This window comes from Trichosurus vulpecula, chromosome 4 (assembly GCF_011100635.1).
Source record: "Trichosurus vulpecula isolate mTriVul1 chromosome 4, mTriVul1.pri, whole genome shotgun sequence".
Lineage (NCBI taxonomy): Eukaryota > Metazoa > Chordata > Mammalia > Diprotodontia > Phalangeridae > Trichosurus > Trichosurus vulpecula.
In genome coordinates, this window is record NC_050576.1 from 63,649,973 (window position 1) to 63,670,531 (window position 20,559).

Here is a 20,559-nt window from a genome sequence, read left to right on the forward strand (position 1 = left end):
GGGTGCCATTATTATATCTCTGTTTCATAGATGAAAAAACTGAGGCTGAAAGGGCCTAAGATTCACCCCACTGATAAATATCTGAAGGGTTTGAACTCAAGTCTTCTTGTCTCTTATGGCCACTACTACCATTCTATATACAATGCCACACTGTCCCTGAGATATAAAAGAAGCAGGAATAGGTTAGGCTGTTGTAAGAGCTTCAGCACATCTTCAGCTTTCTCTTTAAAAAATTAATGTATTTAAACTTACATACACAATAAGAAAAGAAAAAGAAACATTACAAACTTAAATGTTAAAACAAATATAAAATAAGAAAAGGAAAAAAAAAACATTGCCACGTGCACAGCAGAATGTGAGAGGATTCAAAATATACAGCAATAAATTTCCTTTTAAGAAAGCCTATAAAATAAATACTACTCGTTGTGTTCAGAGCTGTCCAGCTTTTCTTTACTTCCTTGTCATCAGTTTTCTCAGAAGACCATGAGCCCTCTTTAGAGGTAAATTAGAGATCAGATAAAGCATTTATTGAAGTATGACCTTTATCGCAGTATTGTATAAGGAGTGTAGGGGGACAGGAAGGGTTATAGTTTTCTCATATATTTAGAAAGTTGATGCACAGAAAGGTAGCCTAAGGCATCACAGAAGTTAAACCAGGAAATTCAAATATCAAAGTAGGGAGTCTCTGATTCCTTTTCCTTTTGCAGCATGCCACGTATGAGACCATGACAACCTCATGAAGGAACTGAAAACAGAGACACTAGGTTAAATCTCATAGCTTAAAAAAGGGCCATTGTGGTATTTTCTTTATTTTGGTCCTAAGACATATGATAATTTCTTGTTCATTTTCCTACTGGAAACATCTGGACATCTGAGTGCATGTCCTGGAGAGAAAAGTCTTATACCCAAAAAAAGGGGCAGAAGAAAAAAGTTTAAATAACATTTGAAAGTACACAGAACTTCTTATAGAAAGAGCTCCCTGACAGGGAGGAATGTTTAAGAATGAGATGAGTTACCAAGTAATTTTCTGTCCTGGAAATTCTTCAGCCAGTGAGAAATCTATTGCTCTATCTGGAAGATTGAGGCCAATCTTGCCTTGTAGAAGGAGAGTGGACCAGATGCCCAATGGAAGGCGCTTTCATCACTGGAATTCAATGTCCCAGGATGTATAGGACAAATCATGGAAAAAGTTTGCAAAGACTTTTTTTTTCTTTTAAATATCAATCAATCAGCCAGCGTTTACCTTGTCCCAGGCACATATCCTTGGCTCTTTGATATGGAAATGAAACAAGTCCAAGATTAGGATCAAATTAAAGCAAATCCTCTGGGTGGTGTGTGGTGGTGTGTGTGTGTATGTGTGTGTGTGTGTGTGTGTTCGCAGCATCTCAGCCTGTGTTTTCATCTTTGCTCAGCACTTGTTGGCCTGGAAGGGGTGACACCCAAGAGACTGGGGAAAATGCCAAAAGTCTGACCTCTCCATGCCTCCCTTCCCTTACCCCTACCCCCCTTCTCCGACATCTCCACCCACCCCATGACACTTAGCCATGATATAGAATGACAGAGGACTGAGAGATGATTTAAAATGACAGCCCTGAGCTCCTGCAGAAGGAGATCACTCACTCTACAAACTTGGTCAGGCAGGAGTCTTCCTTTCCATGTAGAAAGAATCATTCTCCCTCTTCCCCTCATCATGGCCTATCTGGGAGCCCATTTTGCCTTTAGATCCCGTTGGCAAAAGACAGATGATGAGCTGTGTCGGCATAGCATGTCCTTCATCCTTCACAGGGCAATCCGCAATGACTTCTTTCAGAGTTATCTCTATCTCCTGGAAAAACTTTCTCTGGGTGAGTACGTGAAACCTGCAGGATCACAGCAGGGAGATGCCTGGGGTGGCTGGTTTGTTGTGGGCATGTGTGTGTGTGTGTGTGTGTGGGGGGGGGGTGGGAGGGGTGAAGAAATAGAAAAGGAACATTTTACATTTTCTTTTACTGCTACAAACTACCCCAGAGGGCAACTTTCAGCAGACACATGGCTGAGGAATGCTTTTATGGGAGAATAGAGAGCAAAGACTCTCTGGAAAACTGTACTTAAACTGTGAGTTAGAACTGCAGGTTTCTAGTCTGAGATTCACAGCAGTCAAGGCATTTCTCTTCCCATCTGAGGCCTAGAATTAGAAGCACTCGCTCTCCCTGAAAGAGATGCCCTATGGTACAATGGAAAGTGTTCTCAATGGTGCTAAAGTCAGAGGTCTATTGTTCAGTCATTTCAGGTGTGTTTTGACTCTCCTGACCCCATTTGGGGTTTTCTTGGCAAAGATACAGTTAGTGGTTTGCCGTTTCCTTCTCCAGCTCATTTTTCAGATGACCTCAGTTCAGATTCTCGCTCTGAGGCTTACCAAATGTGGGACCTTAATCAAGTCTCTTAACCTTTCCTAGGTCTCAATTTCCTTATCTGAAAAATGAGGGGGTTGGAACTGGTGCCCTCTAAAGTAGCTCGCAGCTCTATATCTGTGATCCTATGGGCATGATTACTATTTTGTGAATACTTAGGGCTCTTAAAGTTGGATAAGTTTGCAATGCAGCTTATTAAGGATCTAGGAGAGGTGCAAACTCACAACAATAGGAAAATGGTGCACTGGTTCGGTTTCAGTTTGGGTCTTTGGTAAGTCTCTTAGGTTGGACTTAATTTGGTTTTGAAATATGCCCAAAGTGATATATTTCCCAAATTCTTGAACTTTAAAATATCCTTTTTTGACCTTTATGAGCCACAGTAGTAAGCGGAGAAAATAAAAAGGCAGCTTTTGATTCTTTTTATTTGGCTGAGGTGGGAGGCGTAGAAAGGGGACTTTGTATGAGAAACTGGGATAATAGCCCTCTCCTTTCCTCCAGTTTTCAAGGAATTGAACAATAGAGTAATAAAAGGCTTATCAGGCCTGTCTACCCTCATTTCTATTGAACTGGTCACTTCAGAGTATCATTTATAGCCAATCTGTAGGAAATAAAGTCATGACTAAGGAATAAGTTTTATATACTGTGAGTTTTTCCAGGAATAGCAAGGGAGTTACTCATATATGGTTCCCAGACAATTTTTCTAAGGTTGCCTGAAAGCCCATTTGGGTCTTAGATGAAGTAGGGCAGTTTTTAGAGTCTGGAAATAGTCAACTAGTTTAATTCAATTCAACACACATTTAAGGGCCTACTATGTGCCAGGCATCATCTTTTTTGATGGGAAAGTAAACGCAGAACAGTCCCTCCCATAGAGAACCTTATAGTTTGCAGGAGAATGCAACACATACACAGATAAGTAAGCACAAAGTATATACAAAAGAATACAAAGTATTTTCAGAAAAGGGGTGAGCATTAACAACAAAGGGAAGGAAGAAAGGCTCCATTTAGAAGGTAGCACCTAAGGAATGTTTTGAAGGAAATTGTGCTATTTGAGGGAAATCTGGATGAAGAACAATCTGAATCAAGGCCTTTATGCCTAAAACTATTTCTCAAGGCAGGGTTTTGTTCATGGAAAAATTTTAATAACTCACCCTTGTTGAGTTGTCTTGAAGTTGGGTCAACTATATTTTGAATGAATGAACATAAAGGCATTTATTAAGTGCTTACTGTGTGCTAGGTATTGTGCTAAGGATACAGATACAAAGAGGAAGACGGTCTCTATCCTCATGGAATTTATCTATCTTAATAGAGGAAGACAACACACATAGGAGAGTGGTGGTCTGGGAAGTTTGTTTTGGTCTGGTGTGTCAATGGTATGGCTAGATCAGCTTAGGTCTAGCTAGATATCAAGAACTCTCACCAATCAGGAGCCCAGTGGTGGCCAAGGGTGGGAGCCAGAGTCCCTAGTTGGGTCCTGCAGTGTAGTCTAGTCCCTTAGCTGATCTTCACAACGCCCCTGTGTGGTAAGTAGGTCTTATCCTAACTTTACATATAGGGAAATTGAAGCTCAGAGGAGTGTTGTGATTTACATGAGATCTCAGGTCTAGGTCTAGAACCCAGGTCTAGAACCCAAATCTGGAACTTAGGTAGTAGGTAGCATAGTGGGTAGATTCTTGGGCCAGGTTTAAAACTGAGTTTGAATTCTGCCTCGGATGCTTACTAGCCATATGAACTTGGGCAAGTCACTTAGACACTAGGCCTCAGTTTCCTCATCTCTAAAACTGAGATAATAATGACTCCTCACAGGGTTACTGTGAGGATCAAATGAAATAAACTATGTAAAATGCTTTGCAAACCTTAGAGCACTTTATCAGTGTTACCCATTATTATCTAGCTGGTTGAAATCCTTGATTCTATTCAAGAGGCAAAAATGTTTTCTATACTGCTTGGCACTGAAAAATCTCTCAAAATTGATTCTAGCTTATTTCAATTGTGACTGGCTTCGTTTAATTTAGGTAAGAATATGCCATGACTGAATAGTATTTATTCTGACCATTAAAAATCACACAAGGTACAAGTTGCCCCATTTATAGCAATCAGCCTCATTCAGGGACCTCTCAGACTCTCCCAACAATGCTTTTTAAGATGGCACCTGAGAGCCAGGTGCTACTTCCTAGAGAATGATTGTTTTTCCTGTCTTCTCTCTTCAATTAGTTTTGGGTAGTATAACGGAGCTGTATAATTTATATTAGTACTCAGTGTGCCCTCATCCTTTTGTTATTGTTTCTTTGTCTATTGTAGACAGATGAATTTAACTCTCTATAGACCTCACAAAATCCTTTGCTTTCTTCCAGGCTTAACTTAAGTAACTGTTCTTTGGAGAAACCTTTCTTCCTCATTTTATTATTGGCAAAATGGTTTCTAGCTTCTTTCAAGGTACCATCTGCGTGCTGAAAGCTTTCCTTATTCCCCTAGTTTTCATCTTAAAATATAAACTCCTTGAGGTCGGGGACTGCATTCTTTTCTTTGTACTCCCAGAGGACAGTGTAGACACGCTGGAAGGAACCAAATTTAAGAATACCTTGAAGCTGTGTCAATTGGTGCAGCATATTTTTTAAACTACAGGGCAAAGAAAATAGAGATAGAATGAAAAACTATTAAAGTAAAATCTCAATAAATGTTTTCACATCAATTGATATGCCTTGTCATCCTAGTATTAATAAATGCTTGTTAAATAAATTGTATTGAAGACCTTGTTAATGGTCTGTTCAAATGAGTCTTCACCTTTTTGAGGGAAGTGTCCTACTCAGTTACTTGTTTTTACTCTCTCCTAGCAATCTCATTCATTCCCATGACTTTAATTACTGCTATAATGATGATGGTGGTGATAACTAGCATTTATATAATTCTTTAAGGTTTTCAAAGCACTTTATAAATATCTCTTATCTTTACACCAACCCTAGGAGGAAAGTTTTATTATTATCCCTATTTTACTAATGAGGAAACTGAAGCGAAGGTTAAGCTTTTAAGAGTCTGAGGATGGACTTGAATCTTCCTGACTCTAGGCCCAGTGCTCTATCCACTGAGCTGCCTAGTTGCCTGAAGTAACACCCAAAACCAATTCAACAGTGTTAACCTCTCTTCTTATGTCCAGACCAGAATCTCCAACTGCTTATAGGATAATTTTTCTTGGATGATCCACCAGTCCCTCAAATTTAAAATATCCTAAATTGAGCTATTACCTTTCTTCCAAAGCAAATCAGTGCTATAGGGAAAGCAATGACTTTCTTGCAAGAATTAGAAAGTCAAGGAGACAGGAAGGGACTGAGTAGTTAGAGAGCAAGCGTGCTGAGAACCCCTGGTTAAGTGAAAAAGTCCCTTTCAATCCAATGCCTTGATCTCTGGAGAACTTGTTCAAGTCTTTAGCAGGAAAAAGTCTGAGTGTTTTGAGTCCTGGCCAAAACGATGAAAGTCTAGGAGGCGTAGACAAGTTCTAGAAGTGCCTAAATCCCAAAATAATTTGGACTGTTAGAAAGTTGTGTTATACTCAAGCCTGGAGGAAATCAATATTTAGCCCAAGTAGTAACTGAGAACATTTGAAGGTACCTAGTTGTTTCTCAGCACTTTTATTTCTTTAAAGATTGCTCTATTTTTATATCATTAAAATATATCATGTTAATATCAGTTAATATTTATGCTTGGTTGCTTTAATAAAGGACTGTTTTATTTTTAAAAGTGTGGAAAAATAATTTGTACATTTTTAGCTTGTTCTTTCAACTATAGCATGATGCTTATAACCAAAACTTCTTATTTCCAAATTACCCAGAAAATAACTCTAGTTCTCTGTGCTGCTTTAGCTCAGGATACCAAGGGGATTGAGACCTATGACTATGGCTGCCTTAAGACTAATTTTGGGCTTAAAAGCAGCTGGCATTCATTACCCAGTAGTGACACACCATGACTTGCCCAAGGAGATATATACAGAATACCCCTGTGAAATCTGGGGGGTCCATCTTGATTACATTTATTCAGAGATTTTATGACCAGCAGTTGGTGATATCAAGGCTTTATTGGGATGAAAAGCAATTCCTCTTTATAAAAGTAAGCCCTTCTCTCTGAGAGCCTATAGGGAGAGATCTTGGTATTGAGGATTATTATGTTCAGCCGTAAAGAAAAAGATAGAGAGGAAACCAATCTTCACACCCAAAACATTTTATAGTGATGTTCTGTAATGAAGTATTTTGCAGAAATGATTTCCCTGGGCTGCAGAGATTGATTGAACAAGCACCTGCTCAGTTAAAATTCCCCATTTGTATTATGAGAAGTGCTACTCACTACCACTAAGCTTTAAAAAATGAGAGCAATGCCTGGTAGCTATCTTCCCAAATGGAACTGATGCCAATGTATGCTGTGCCACCTTTTTGGATTAGGAGGTAGTGGGGGAAAATCCATTCAAAACACAGATTTTATGCTGGGATGTTCAAAAAGGAAGGCACTCTTTGGAGGTAAAAAATACATTCATTTACTCATTTATTCCAGTTCTAATGCTATTCATCCATAGTTTTCTTGAGATAAAGAGCCTCCTGGTTGTTTTTTTGGGAGAATCAAATATAGGCCTAGAAATCAGTGTCCAATTAAAAATAATAGCTAACACTTACATAGCATTTTAAATTTTAAATTGCTCTTTCATAATTCTCATAAAAACTCCATACTCCTTTCCCTGGTGATCACATCAGCTCCCATGTGTTCAATTATCATCTCTCTCTCATCTCCAATTCATACTTCAAACAACTGCCAAATCGATATTCTGAAATCCTAATCCTGACTATATTTCTACCTTACTCAAAAATATTCAGCCTCCCAATTGGCCCTAGGATAAAATACAAAATCCTCGGCCCGGCATTCAATTCCTGCCTACCAAACCTCAGTCCTGGATATCTCCCATCATTTGCTTTCTTTGCTATATTCAGGTACTGTTGGAGAGAGTTATAGAACAGTCATGACGCCATGCTGACTAGGTCCACTACAAATTTATGTTACTTGATTTGAACAGAGCAATCACAGCAACAGCTCAACCATTCTACTGGTCTCTAATGGATTCACTTATCCATTCTCTGAAGCAGCTATTCCAAACTTCCTTGTCTCTGTCCCAGGCTGCCATTGCAACCCCTCCCCTAAAACCAATTGCTTTTTGAACAACTCAGACTTTAATGTCCTATAGACATCTCAAATTCAACATGTCCAAAGTAGACCAAATAAACCCAAACCAAATAATTTAAAAAAACCAAAATAAAATTATCTTTTCCCTTCTTCCAAACTTGGCATTCTAAATTGGAACTCCCAGGTATAAATGATCTTTCTCCCTTGAAATTACTCTGTATGACTTCATGCATACTTCTTGTTTATTTATCTGTGTACATGTTCTGTCCCCTTATTCCTATAAGGAATATTATATTATCCATATAGTATATTATATCTCATCATATTCTTATAATGCCTTGAAAGTAAGGACTATTCTATTTTGTCTTTGAATCTCCAGTGCCCTGCACAGTGCTTTGCACATAGTAGGCATTTCATAAATATGTATTGAATTGAACTAGGTAACACAAGCATAATTATTCCCATTTTATATGTGAGGAAGCTTAGAGTCAGAGAGATTATGGTCATACAGCAAGTAAGTGTCATGTCAAAGCTAGGGTTAAAACTCTGGTTTCTTGATTCCAAGTTCTGTACTTTTTTTTTCACTATGCCAAGCTGCTCTTTCCAAGACCCACCATCTTTAAAGAGAGTCCACTGGGTCTAGTTCTATCGGCTGCTAAATTTGCCACACGGAACTTCAAGGACTTCTAAAATGACATCATTATATATCCCAGAAGGCAAAGCTGTTTCCCTTCTCCAGGTAAAGGAAAAGGCTTGTGAGTTGTTCCCAATGTGGGGCACATTTAAAGCTATGAGGAGGAGAGAGGTTGGAGGCTGCTGTGACAGCTCATATATCTTATTTAGTTAAATGCTTCTGTCAAGTAGGTGAAAAGAAGTAGTTGAGCTGACAAACCAGAAAAGGCTGCCTCCCGCGCCAGGCTCCCACAGAGCTGTGTATTCCCCTTGTGGTGGAAATGTTGCTGGCACCATGGGAAGATGGGAACGTCCCTATTCATGCATTAATGTTTTAATAAGCTCTATCAAACAGTTGACTTAAACAGGTGATGATGACTATGACTAGTTTTACTGCTTTCGTTGGATCGAGGAGGGCCTTGGCTTGTTTTCCTGCAATCTTGGAATAATGTTCACAATCAGCCAATTGCAGCTGATATTTACGTAGCTCTTTACCATAATGCAGAGCTTTATAGATATAATCCTATTTTATCCTCACAACAAACCTGCTAAGTAGTCATTGCAAGCTTTATTATCCTCACTTTATAGATAAAGAAATAGAGAGTCTAAAGGGTTAAGGTATCTCCCAGCACCAGACAGCTGCGGAGAAGTGGAGCCAAGACTCCAACAGAGTCTTCTCTTTTTTTGGGATCCAGGTCTAGTGTGCTTCCTTCTTTTAATTCAAGTTATATTTATGCCTCCCATCCTTCCTACCACAGTCATTTCCCGGTAACTCCTCCCCACCCCCCATTGAAACTTTCTTTGAAATGAAGAAAAAACAGTCTAACAAAACTGATCAATAAAATGGACACACATGGGGCATGGATTATTAGGATATTCACATACTAAGCTGTGTCATCTACCTTAGACGAGGGTAATTAATGATGAAGCTCCTGAGATAATTTCTAGGTTTGGACATACCAGAGTTATGGTGGCCACCTTCCTGCCCCATAACTGCCCTAGAGAACTCTAAATTCCTTATGCCATTACCCAGATGTGAGTAGCTCTTTTCATTCAGCCCACAGAAGCCTAGTGCCTGCATAGTCTGTGGAAGTATAAGAGGTAAACGTCTGACATAAAATGTCATAAATTAGGATATGGTTGTCTAATACAGCATGACATTTCTACATCTTCAGTCCTCTTACTGATATCCTAAGAGCCCACACAGAAAGAATACAGGGAAGATTGATGGGTCAGAGATAAAATTATTTAGAATTTGGGGTATCCCTCATCCCTAGATTTGTCTCCAGATTAGAGTAAGGTTACTGTTTTACTAAACTAATTTTTCAGGGTAGATATCTGGCCACATCAGAGGTTGCCAATTCTAAACCTAAAAAATTCACAAGTGCTTGGACAGGGTAAAAGGAAGGTGTGGCTTGGAGTGAGTCGGATGAAAAGGAGGACTCCTCTGAAAGTTCCATGAGCCAGTTCGGTCTAATGAATAGAACTTCATTCTAGGTGTTGTCAGGAGGCCTGGCCTGAATTACCACTCCCTGCTATATAAAGTGTAAGTGGCTATTTTTGGCCTCACACCCCAACTCACAGGGATGTGGGAAGGATTAGTGAGATCAGATCCCCACTGAGCTTGGAGCTGTTTGGGGGAAAGGAGCCATGTACAGTAAATAATATTATTATTCAGATAACTTACAAAGGGTCTCTCCAGGGTTTGCCTTTCTGCCATGACTAGTTTCTGAGATCTCAGCTTTATTTGATTAGATCTCAGGAATCTGTCACTGGCAGTACTCTATAGTAAAGGTCAAACTAATACTGAACTCCAAGGGGGAGGTAGTGCGTGTTTATTATGGAAAGAACATTGGATGGGATTAAGGAGACCACAGATCTAGTTCTAACTCAGTCACTAACTAGCCATGTGACCTTAGACATTTCCCCTCTCTGGGCCTCTGTCAGGAAATAAAGGCCCAGAGACTTGATAAAAATTTCTTGCAATATGAAGGCAGTATGGCATAGTGGATGGAGAGCTGTCTTTGGAATTAGGAAGAATTTGATTCAAGTCCCACAAACCCTCTGCGTAATGATGGGCAAGTCATTTCTCAGTTGCTTTAGGCTACAAATTGCAGAGCAGTTGCCAATTCTGTTGGTTGAAGAAGTTTTCTTTCTGGGGAGGTGGTACTCCTCATTATGGGGGTGATGGCATGGCTTGACTCCAAGAGGATTGTAGCATGAACACAAAAGATGTGTAATCAATCAACAAAAGAGTGGAAAAATGAGTTCCTATCAACTTTAGGACCGTCTTCAATAAGGTACTCCTTTCTTCCATTAAAATCCATGTGTCTTCTCGAAATATCTTTTTTGGCTAAGACAATCATTATGATGAAAGTGCAATATTCCCTCACTCTACCACTTTCAATTGGGGTAGAAATAATCTAAGTACTACTTAGGTGACACAGGCAAAATTCTTTTTCTTCCTCTTCCCTCAGTGTCCCCAACCCTGCCAATCAGATTTTTCATGGCTATCACAAGTGCCTTCAACTTCTCCTAGTCTCCCTCCCACACCCCCATACATTTTCCATTCTTTGGTGGGAAGGAGTGAGTAGCGTAGAGTGTGCAAGTGTGGAAGAGATACAATCTGCATTGCGGATCTCATTATATCATTTCCTCTCCAATACACCACTCTCCAGAGGGCATCTATTTCCTTCAAGGGCACCACCACCTTTCTAGTATCCCAGATTATCACCTTTTTTTTAACCCTTGTCTCCTCACCCAAAACAAACTGTTCTCTCCAAAGCTACTAATGATTTATTTGTCAAATCTGATGGCCTTTTCTCTATTGTTCTTGACCTCTAGCATATGAAATTGCTGATCACCTTTTCTTGATAGATATTTTCTCCATTCTGAACTGGCAAAAACAATGAAAGGATGTCATGTAAAAACTGTTATGCCATGTCCACACACTTTAAAAACTTGGCAACTGTTTTCTAGCCTATTTTAAAAATGTTCCAAATGAAGTATTTCAATGGTTTTAAAACTTTTTTTTTTAAAAGCAGAAACTATAATGGCACCTTGTGATCATTTGCAAGAACAACTGATTGGAATCATTCAAGGGAAGTTGGGAATTTGTTAGTCAAGTTTCCATTTAAAAACTCTGCATAATTGGTGGATGAGATTGAAAAATGAGCATCATGATTCAATGTAGCCAATGATGCTCTGGACATAGATGTCTGTGAATTATCCTTTTCAGGCAACCATTAAAACCAAGTATTGAAATAAAGTTAATTTAAGTGGCTAAATGGATAATACTCTGAATATTGAGCCATGAAGACTGGAGTCCAAATCCTACGTTAGATACTTACTAGCTGTGTGACCCTGTGCAAGTCACTTGCCTTTGGTAGTCTGCATTTCCTTTATTTGTAAATGGGGAAAATAAAGCACCCACTTCCCAGGTTTTTTGTGAGAATAAAATGGGAAGATATTTGTAAAGCCTTTTGCAAACTTTAAAGTGTTATGTAAATGTTACCTGTTATTGTTATTTCATTAATGCCAAGTATTGAAACTGAACTTGGAATCAGATCTTAGAATTATGGTATCATAAAGTGTTAAACCCCAAATTTCCAAAATAATGTAAGATATTAAGTCACATTGCTCTTACTAAATTTTCATTAACAATGATATTTAAGTGAAAGCAAAAATGAATTTTGTATTATTAATAAATAAAATATATTTATTTCATATTTATCTCATTATTTTTCATTTATTTAAGTGTACTTTTATAATGTAATATTTTAAAATAAATTTTATAAACCTAATAGCCCATAATAGGCTAATATTATATGTATTGCCTATAATATTATACTATTATTAGGTAATAATACCTATTATTACTTCTTGTTAGGGATTATTAATACCTTATGATAGTATGATTAATATTACTTAACCTTACCTATTATTACTCTTTATAATTATTAATACACATACATTATTAATATATACATATCAATATATTTTAAAAATATAAGTAAACATATGGGGATGTATACTCAATTTTTTTTTTTACCAATAGGAGTATCTGATCAAAAAAAGTTTGGAGGCTGCTTCTTTACTGGTGAAATCATAGATCTGAATAAAGAAAAGAAAAAGATAAAAGGCGTTCTGTTACATGATTTTCAAGGTCTCTTCCAGTTCTAAGGTCCTGTTCTCTAACCCAGAGAGAGCCATTTACATAGTCAATAAGAATGAATCAACCCAAACCTAGAATAAATAGTGTGATAAGTGGTAACCATTTATTATTCTTGCATCACTGATGTTGTTGACCAGAACATAGTTGTAGGAACTCTAAGCCGAAGGAACATAATCTCTGCTTCAGTCAAAGGTTAACATGAAGAAATGTCACCCGATGTCACCGTTGTCTTACTGAAACAGAAGAAAAGTAAGCATGGAAAATCAGATTTGAGACAATGAGATCCAATATCTGGCCTTGGGGAGAACTTAAGTGAAAGTCTCAACCCCTATTAGTCAGGAGAGCTCATGGGAAAGACCTCTGTAAGGTCTAGGAAGAGCCACTGTTTTTACATTTGCTATTCATCCTATTGCGAGTATTTTTGTTATTTCTGCTTTTTTGTTTTTACATAGAGTTTTATTTTCTCAGATAAGCCTATCTGAACTGGAAATGTGCCCTATTCTCTTTAACTCATTAGTTACACCTAAGGGAAGCCTGGTTATTAGGACTGTGAGGCCTTAGATTTAAGCACTCTCATCTACCAAGCAGATTCCCAAAGGAAAGTAAGTAAAGCCCCTGTGGTGGTAACTCAAGTCTATAAAGTGTTGTCCAATGTCATAAATAAACTGCCTTGTTAGTTAACTTTTTGTATCTCTAGCACTGAGAACAATACCTAGCACACAGGAAGTGGTTAATAAATGCTTTTTGATTGTATTCAAGTAGCTTGCCTTAGCTTCCAAATTTGACTGTAAGCTTTCTAAAAGCAGGTCTTCTAAAAGTCTCCAAAGTGCTTTATACCTACAAAGTACTCAACAAATCTCCATTAACTGGTTGATTAAGATAAAAATTGTACAGCATGTATAGTATACAAGGTCAGCATGGTGTGTCAGAGTTTTGAGTCAGAAGACTCGGGCTTAACTCTTAGCTTTGTCACTTAAGACTTGTCCGACTTCAGACAAACCCTTTCACCTAAGTTTGTTTTTTCATCTGGAAAATAAGAGGGTTGGACTATATAATATCTATAACCCTCTTCTATCTCTAAATTCTATGAGTTTATGATTTACTATCACTTGGGCTTTATAGACTTTCCAAATGTCGACAATAATGCCTGATATTCCAAGTAGGTGATCTGATCTCTAGATTTCTTTGACTTGGAAAGAGTGTTATTGTGAAAAAATGCTGCTGTGCCTATGTAAATAGTTGGTTTGATGGATTGGGCTGGTCCTGCACCCCTCTATATTTAAATTGCCAAATTATTATATTGAGTCTCTGTCTTCATCAGCCAAATAAAACAATCTATTTAGAAGCCACCTTTATATTTTTTGCTTTAAAATATAATAAAAATATAGTAGGAAATTGTAGCAGTACTAATTTCAGCCTCTGAAAATGAAATCGAGATTAAAAGTCGTACTTCTATTGTGATTGCTAAGTTGGCGTAGTACCTGTTTCCTTTTCCTTCTTCTCTGGGACAGTCTGTCAGTCCCTACTGATCGTCCTTTGTCATAGTTACTGCATAGCCACATCTTGGGGCTTCTTAGGGAGCTCCAGATGCCAACAGAGAACTGACTCAAGTTGTGGCCCATATCGCATGATCATTTGTGATGTTCCTTCCATTTGCAGTGAAACTCTATGCTTTAACAAGCCAAGTCATCAACGGCGAGATGCAGTTCTATGCCAGAGCAAAGCTTTTCTACAGTGAAGTTCCAGCGACAGAAGAGGGGATGATGGGAGATTACATTGAACTGTCTAACACAGATATCCAGGCCTCCCAGGAATTTCTTAGGAAGTTTGTCGGGGTGAGTTATCCAAGGGAAGCTTTGGTGAGGAGGAAAAGCGTGTGGAAGCACTAGCCAGGATCCTGTTTTCAGTCTTAGTGTGTAAGATAGAGGAAGCTCGTGGGGATTCATCAGCTGGACTGCTGCAGGCTAAACTTTTTTGAGGATAGATTTCTCTATCCTCCGTTGGATCACCAGTGAGGTTGGGCTTCATTGAGCCTCTGGTTGATGCAGTGTGGCATTTAGTATTCATAGCACTGACGAATTCCATGTGCTTCAGAGAAAGACAGGTAGGTGGTATAGTAGATAAGAGTGCTGGGCCTGGAGTCAGGGAGACCTGAGTTCAAATCCAGCCTCAGATACTTGCTAGCTATATGACCCTGGGCAAGTCACTTGCCTCAGTTTCCTCACCTATAAAATGGGGATAATAATAACAACACCGACCTCCCAGGGTGGTTATGAGGATCAAATGAGATAATTGTAAAGCAAATAGCATAGTACCTGGCTATCTAAATGTAACCAGGTACTATGCTATTTGCTTTACTGTTGTTATTTTCTTCTAGCAACGGTTCTGATGCCACCAGCTGATGCCACACGGCAGGGGTGGGGAACCTGCACTCTTGAGGCCACATGTGGCCTTCTAGGTCCTTGGATGTGGCTTTTTGCCCGAGTCCAAGTTCTACACAACAAATCCTTTTATTAAGGGGATTTGTTCTGTGAAGTTTGGATTCAGTCAAAGAGCCACACTTGAGGACCTAGAAGGCCACATGTGCCCTCGAGGGCACAGGTTCCCCACCTCTGCCATAAGGGGACATCAAAGATCCAAAGATACGTTTTCTTCTGAACCTTATAGATAGGCAACTGACATCCTAATGAATGAAAATTTACGTAATTGCAAATCATAGATGTGATTGGGTATTATCTAATTTTCTTCAGCTAAAACTATGTATATATGTTGTTGCATTAATAGAAAAAGTAAATAATTGACAAGGTGGGTTTTTTATCCCGTACAAGCATGTTAGTGCTTCAAGGATCTATGATTTTACTAGTATGAGCACTCTATTCTCTGATACAGTTTGTAACCCTTTATAACTTAGTAGATGAGAATTTGCATAGCCAAAAAAATCATCATCCTGACTCTGGTGTTGGGGAAAGCCTCTCTTCACTTAGCTCTGCTGGTCCTTAGATAAGAGAAATACAGTCCACTAGCAGTCATGGATATAACCAAGTTACTCCCTTAAAAAAGGCCAGTAGAAGTTATGAGTATAATAAATATCTGTTCAGTGAGTGAATGAACAGATTTTACCCTCGAAATTTACTAGCTTTTGCAAATGACTTAGCTGTCCTGGGCCTCAGTTCTTTTAACCACAAAATGAGTGATTTGGACCCAATAGCCTTTGAGGTTCCTGTTGGATGTAGATCTATGATCCTAACTCCTTCGTTAACACTGGTTTCACAAGTAAGACTAATGTCCTATCTCAATCAATTGATTAATAAACATTTCTTAAAGTATCTGCCGCATACCAGGTACTGAAGTTACAAAGAGAAAAGTAAAACACTATTTGTCCTGAAGGAGCTTATTCCATGAACAGACAACACACACATAATTGATAGATACCAAGTAGATTCAAGGTCATTTGTTTTTGGTGAAGGGAGTATGGAGGTAATGTATTACCAGCTAGTGGGAATCAAGGAAGGCATCATGTGGTCTTCAAACTACAGTAGACCCTTACTCTATGCACTCAAATCTACAGACAACATTTTGGACTGTCCTAATCCTTGTGATAAACCTTTCATGAGGACATTCTATAGTGTGTACACAGGAAATTCATAGCTCATTAATGATAATATTCCAAAAGTTCGTTTGTCGATGGATCGTCTGGTACTTGTAGTGAATTTTCTCACAGAAATAGTTGTAGACTTTTGATGTTAGCTTAAGAACCCACAGACCTATTTGATCTATAATGTAGTTGAATTGTAGCAATAATATATAATAATAGTTGAAGCCCCCAAGCCCTGAGTCCCTCTGAATCTTGAATTTCTTTCCCTCTTTCCTAGATACATCTGAACCTTGAGACCCGTGGTGGGGGTTGTGGTAGATGGTGGCTGGAGAGTAGCATCTCCATTTGGTCAGCTCCCCAGTCAGCTGCAGAATCAAGGGTTGTGGCGATGGCTATTATTTGCAGTTATGTTTGTCTGGGTTAGGGACAGGTGTTTGTAAGTCAAATATTCATAACTTTATCAATTTTTTGTGAAATAGTAAAAACCCATGCCCTCCTTTTAGTTGAGTACGAACCACATCTCTCTTCCAATTTTCCCCAGTCAAGGTTAGAGTGTTCCAATAGTCAATTAACATTTCTAGGTCCCAGGCCAAGCCCTACTTGGTCATTGTTTTGGCTCTGATTGGCTCAGAATGAATATAAGTAGCAATTGTTTCTGTTTTGTCCAGAAACCCTGAAGGTCTTTTTTCTCTCAGATTGATTTTTTTTAATTTTATTTTTTATTTTTTATTATTCTTTTTGACTAGGCAAAGAGTTCATTCTCTGCCTCATTTCTTAGTTTCTTCCAAATTTTAATCACTGAATGGGTGTTGCGTCAGTCAAACTGAGACCTGTTAAAGATCTTAGTTTGAAAAGGCCAAGATTCCCCAGTGCATCTTGGGCCATCTCCAGTGGTCCCGATCTATATATCTGGTCACTGGTCCAAGATGACTCTGGAGGAGAGAGTGAGGCCGGTGACTTTGTACTGTTTTCCCTCACTTAAATCCAATTCACTTGCATGTCATGGCATCACCACTCTGCTGTCATGGTCCTCTTGGAGAACAAAGGACAAACAACAATATTTATTAAATGACTACTACGTACCAGGCGCTGTGTCACTGCCATAGGGATACAAAAAAGGCAAAAGACAGTTCTACTCTCAAGGATCTTACTGTCTAATGGGGAAACAACATGCAATTATGTATAAATAAGATATACAGGGTATCATCCCAAAAGTTTTACTGAAGTTTTAAGCTATTAAAGCTTAATGCTTTTAAAGCTTCAATAGCTTAAAATTTCACTAAGAGTTTTGGGATACCAAATTAGAAATAAGCAACAGAGAGAAGGCACTAATATCAAGACCTGACTTGCACAGCAAGGGAGATAGAAAATGGTCACCCTGTGCTTAGAGCATATTTGGAGTATTGTGTTCTATAAGTCACATTTTAGTAAGGATATTGACATCCTGGAGAAATAAACTTGGATGGTGAAGGGCCTCAAGAATATGTCAAGTAAGGAAGTAGACAGATCCCCAAATGGAACGAGCTGCCTCTGGAAGTAGTGGGTTCAGGTAAAGGCTGGGAATTGTAGAAAAGATTCCCGAATATATCCCTCTAAGATCCCTTCCAGCTCTGAGATTCTGGTCCCATAACACTTTATGAATTTAGTCACTCACCTTGGCATTCTGTCCCTTTGAACAGGATGACACAGTCTGACCATCAGGATCTATGGATGGGCTACATTGGCTTTTCTCCTTTCCCCTTCTCACTTCGCAGGGGCTCAAGGTCATATAATGATGGTAGCTTCCAATTTCCTTGGGGTAAGAAATCTTTCTCCCTTTCCCCTAATGTAGAAGGCAGAAAGATTTGGAATAGAAGAAATTGGGCAAAGGAAGGAACTTCCATGAGTAAATAGAGTAGAAAGATTTTTGTATTTGTATTGTAACAGTAATAGATAGACCATGTGCCGATGTCAAAAGAGTACTTCAAATTCTACCTGACACCTACTATCCCTATGCCCTTAACATACCTGAGTCTCAGTTTCTTCACCTACAAAGAAAGGTAGACTTGATGGCATCTGAGGTCCCCTCTAGCTCAACATCTGTGACCTTTGTCTTTGGTGAATGACATGGGACTTATAAAGGCTCTCTGTCTGAGCTATCAATGCTCATTGTGTAGTGTCCTATAATTGGATACAAACAGCGTATTTTTAGAGTTAATATTACTACTATTACACCAGGGTGACCTTAACGATCTGCTAAATTAGTAGCCAGAGCAAGATCCAAGAAGTGAGGGAATACTTGTCTCTGACAAGATTTATTTTTGTGTCAGCTGGGAAAAGGCAGACCATTTGAATACTTTTATTGCTTTCACTTCAGCAGCAGTTACAAGGGGGAAAGAGAGAGTCTTTATATTTGATGCAAATATGTTTCTTGAGCAGATAAATAAACAGAACTAGGATGCTGCTAATAGCTCTGTTGATATCTTGCCATTTTTCCAACTTCTTGAAATAGTGAATTTGCTCTTTCTTCAAAACAGCTAGTATTTCATAGTTTTTCTGTTTCCCAGAAATATGATTTTAGTCTAAGCTTCAGGTTGTCCTTTCTTTAATCTACCTTTTTAAAATTAAATTTTACTCCCCTCCCATTTTCAAGAATTTGTTTTTTATCTCTCTCTGTCCAATGGACCCCACTCACCCTGCCTCCCCCAGTTCCCATCCTGGAAGAAAAAGGCAAAACTGAAGTCTTGTAACAAATGGGCATAGAAAAGCAGAACAAATTCCCATATTGGCCATATCCCAAAGAAACTGCTCTTCTGAAATTTTGAGTCTTAGAGAGTTACCTTGGGTACTTAGGGGTGAAGTGACTTGCTCAGGGTCACACAGTCAGCATTCATCATAGGCAAGACTTGAACTCAGTTTTTTTCTGAATCCAAGACTGGCCCTTGATGGAGGAGAGAGGGGAGAAGGGAGAGGGAGACTATCCTCTAGGGCAGTAGTTCTGAAAATATGGTCTGATCACTCCTAGGGATCAAGACTGACCCTTTTAGGGAGTCTGCAAGGTCAAAACTATTTTCAGAATAATACTAATATTGCATTCGCCTATTAAAATATATTTCCCTTTTCCAACTAGATATCAGTATAAGACTAGATTTTCTCCATATATTTCAACCACAACAATATATCTCAATAGATTGAATGCAGAAGCAGATATGAGAATCCAGCTCTCTTCTATTAAGCTAGACATTTGCAAAAAAGATTTGCAAACATATGTAAAAATTCCAACCTTCTCACTAATATTTTTTTGGTAAAATATAGTTACTTTTAAAAAATATTTAAATAATATTTATGATATTATGTGATATTAAATGTTATATTATGTTATGTAAAATGGTATATTATTCTATTATATTTAATAATATGTAATATATTTAATAAAATATTTTATGTTAATATGTATGTTAATATAATACATTACATATGTTAACATATTTCTGAATCAATATATTTTAAAATTTTATTAGTTTTAATTTCTAATATAGTAAATATTGATAGATATACTCACATAAACAAAAGCTTTTAGGGGTCCTCAATAATTTTTAAGATTATAAGGTGTTCTGAGAACAAAAAGTTTGAGAAATAGTACTCTAGGAGACTGTATTGTAATATCCTTTCTAGAATGACTGCAGATAACTGGACCTTGTCCAGTTAAACATATGTATGTACATTTGTGTATATACACACATGTGTAATGTATACATATGTATCTTTATCCAAGTTAATTTTATTGAATTATTTAAATGGAGAGAAATCAACACATTAATATATTTATGTCTTTTACATTCCCCACAGGCTAGGCACAGCCAAATAAACCTTTGTCTATCCTGTTCCACTTCATGGTTTTTGTGAAACAATTTCATCTGCATGTTAAACATAGCAGGGAGGGAGCATTCTTTGAAATTTGAGAGTGGACATATGTCTAGTCATGATGAAGTAGTGTAGCCAGAGTGAGAGTGCTTATGCTCTCTGTGTGTAGCACTGGAACTTTCTCCATGATTTCAGGCTTCCCATCTCTTTCTCAGAGAACTTTGAATGAGAGGTAGAAGTAAGGGAAGAAACTTTTTAATTCCAAATAGAAGAGAAATGGCTGTGAAAATGAGGAAGGTGCAATGGGGCAAAGAGATGTGAGGATTATACAAGAGACTAGAAGAGTGATTGGATTTGCGTAGCTCTTTTTATATACATACATACACACACCCATATATATCATTAATTCAAGCCAATTAGTAAAACATCATAATCACATATTTTGTTTTAATAAATTTAATGGCAATGAGGGTAGGGGTTTGATCAACTAGGGACACTCAAGGGACACTGACTCAAGACCTCCTTGGCTCCTGCCATGTACACCTGAAAGCACCTGACAATCATAGGAGAGTGGATGTCTTTCTCTTCTCAAAACCACAAACTGATTTTCACAAAAGTTTTCTCATACAAGCTTTTTCATGGTTTCATTTCTGCCATCTTTAATTCAATCTAATTCTCCAGTTTATAATCTGTACTAAATTGTTGTTTCTTCTTTTCCACCTAATCCC

General features: G+C 38.1%; 1 protein-coding gene across 1 annotated transcript in view; it reads left to right on the forward strand.

Annotated features, from left to right (window-relative positions):
* Nucleotides 1–1,690: 1,690 nt before the first annotated feature.
* METTL11B (methyltransferase like 11B) overlaps nt 1,691–20,559 on the forward strand; it is a 29,208-nt gene continuing 10,339 nt past the window's right edge. Inside the window, exons 1-2 of the mRNA XM_036755487.1 lie at nt 1,691–1,844; nt 14,053–14,228. Of these exons, the coding sequence (XP_036611382.1) occupies nt 1,691–1,844; nt 14,053–14,228 (330 nt within the window). The remainder of the gene's footprint in view (nt 1,845–14,052; nt 14,229–20,559) is intronic.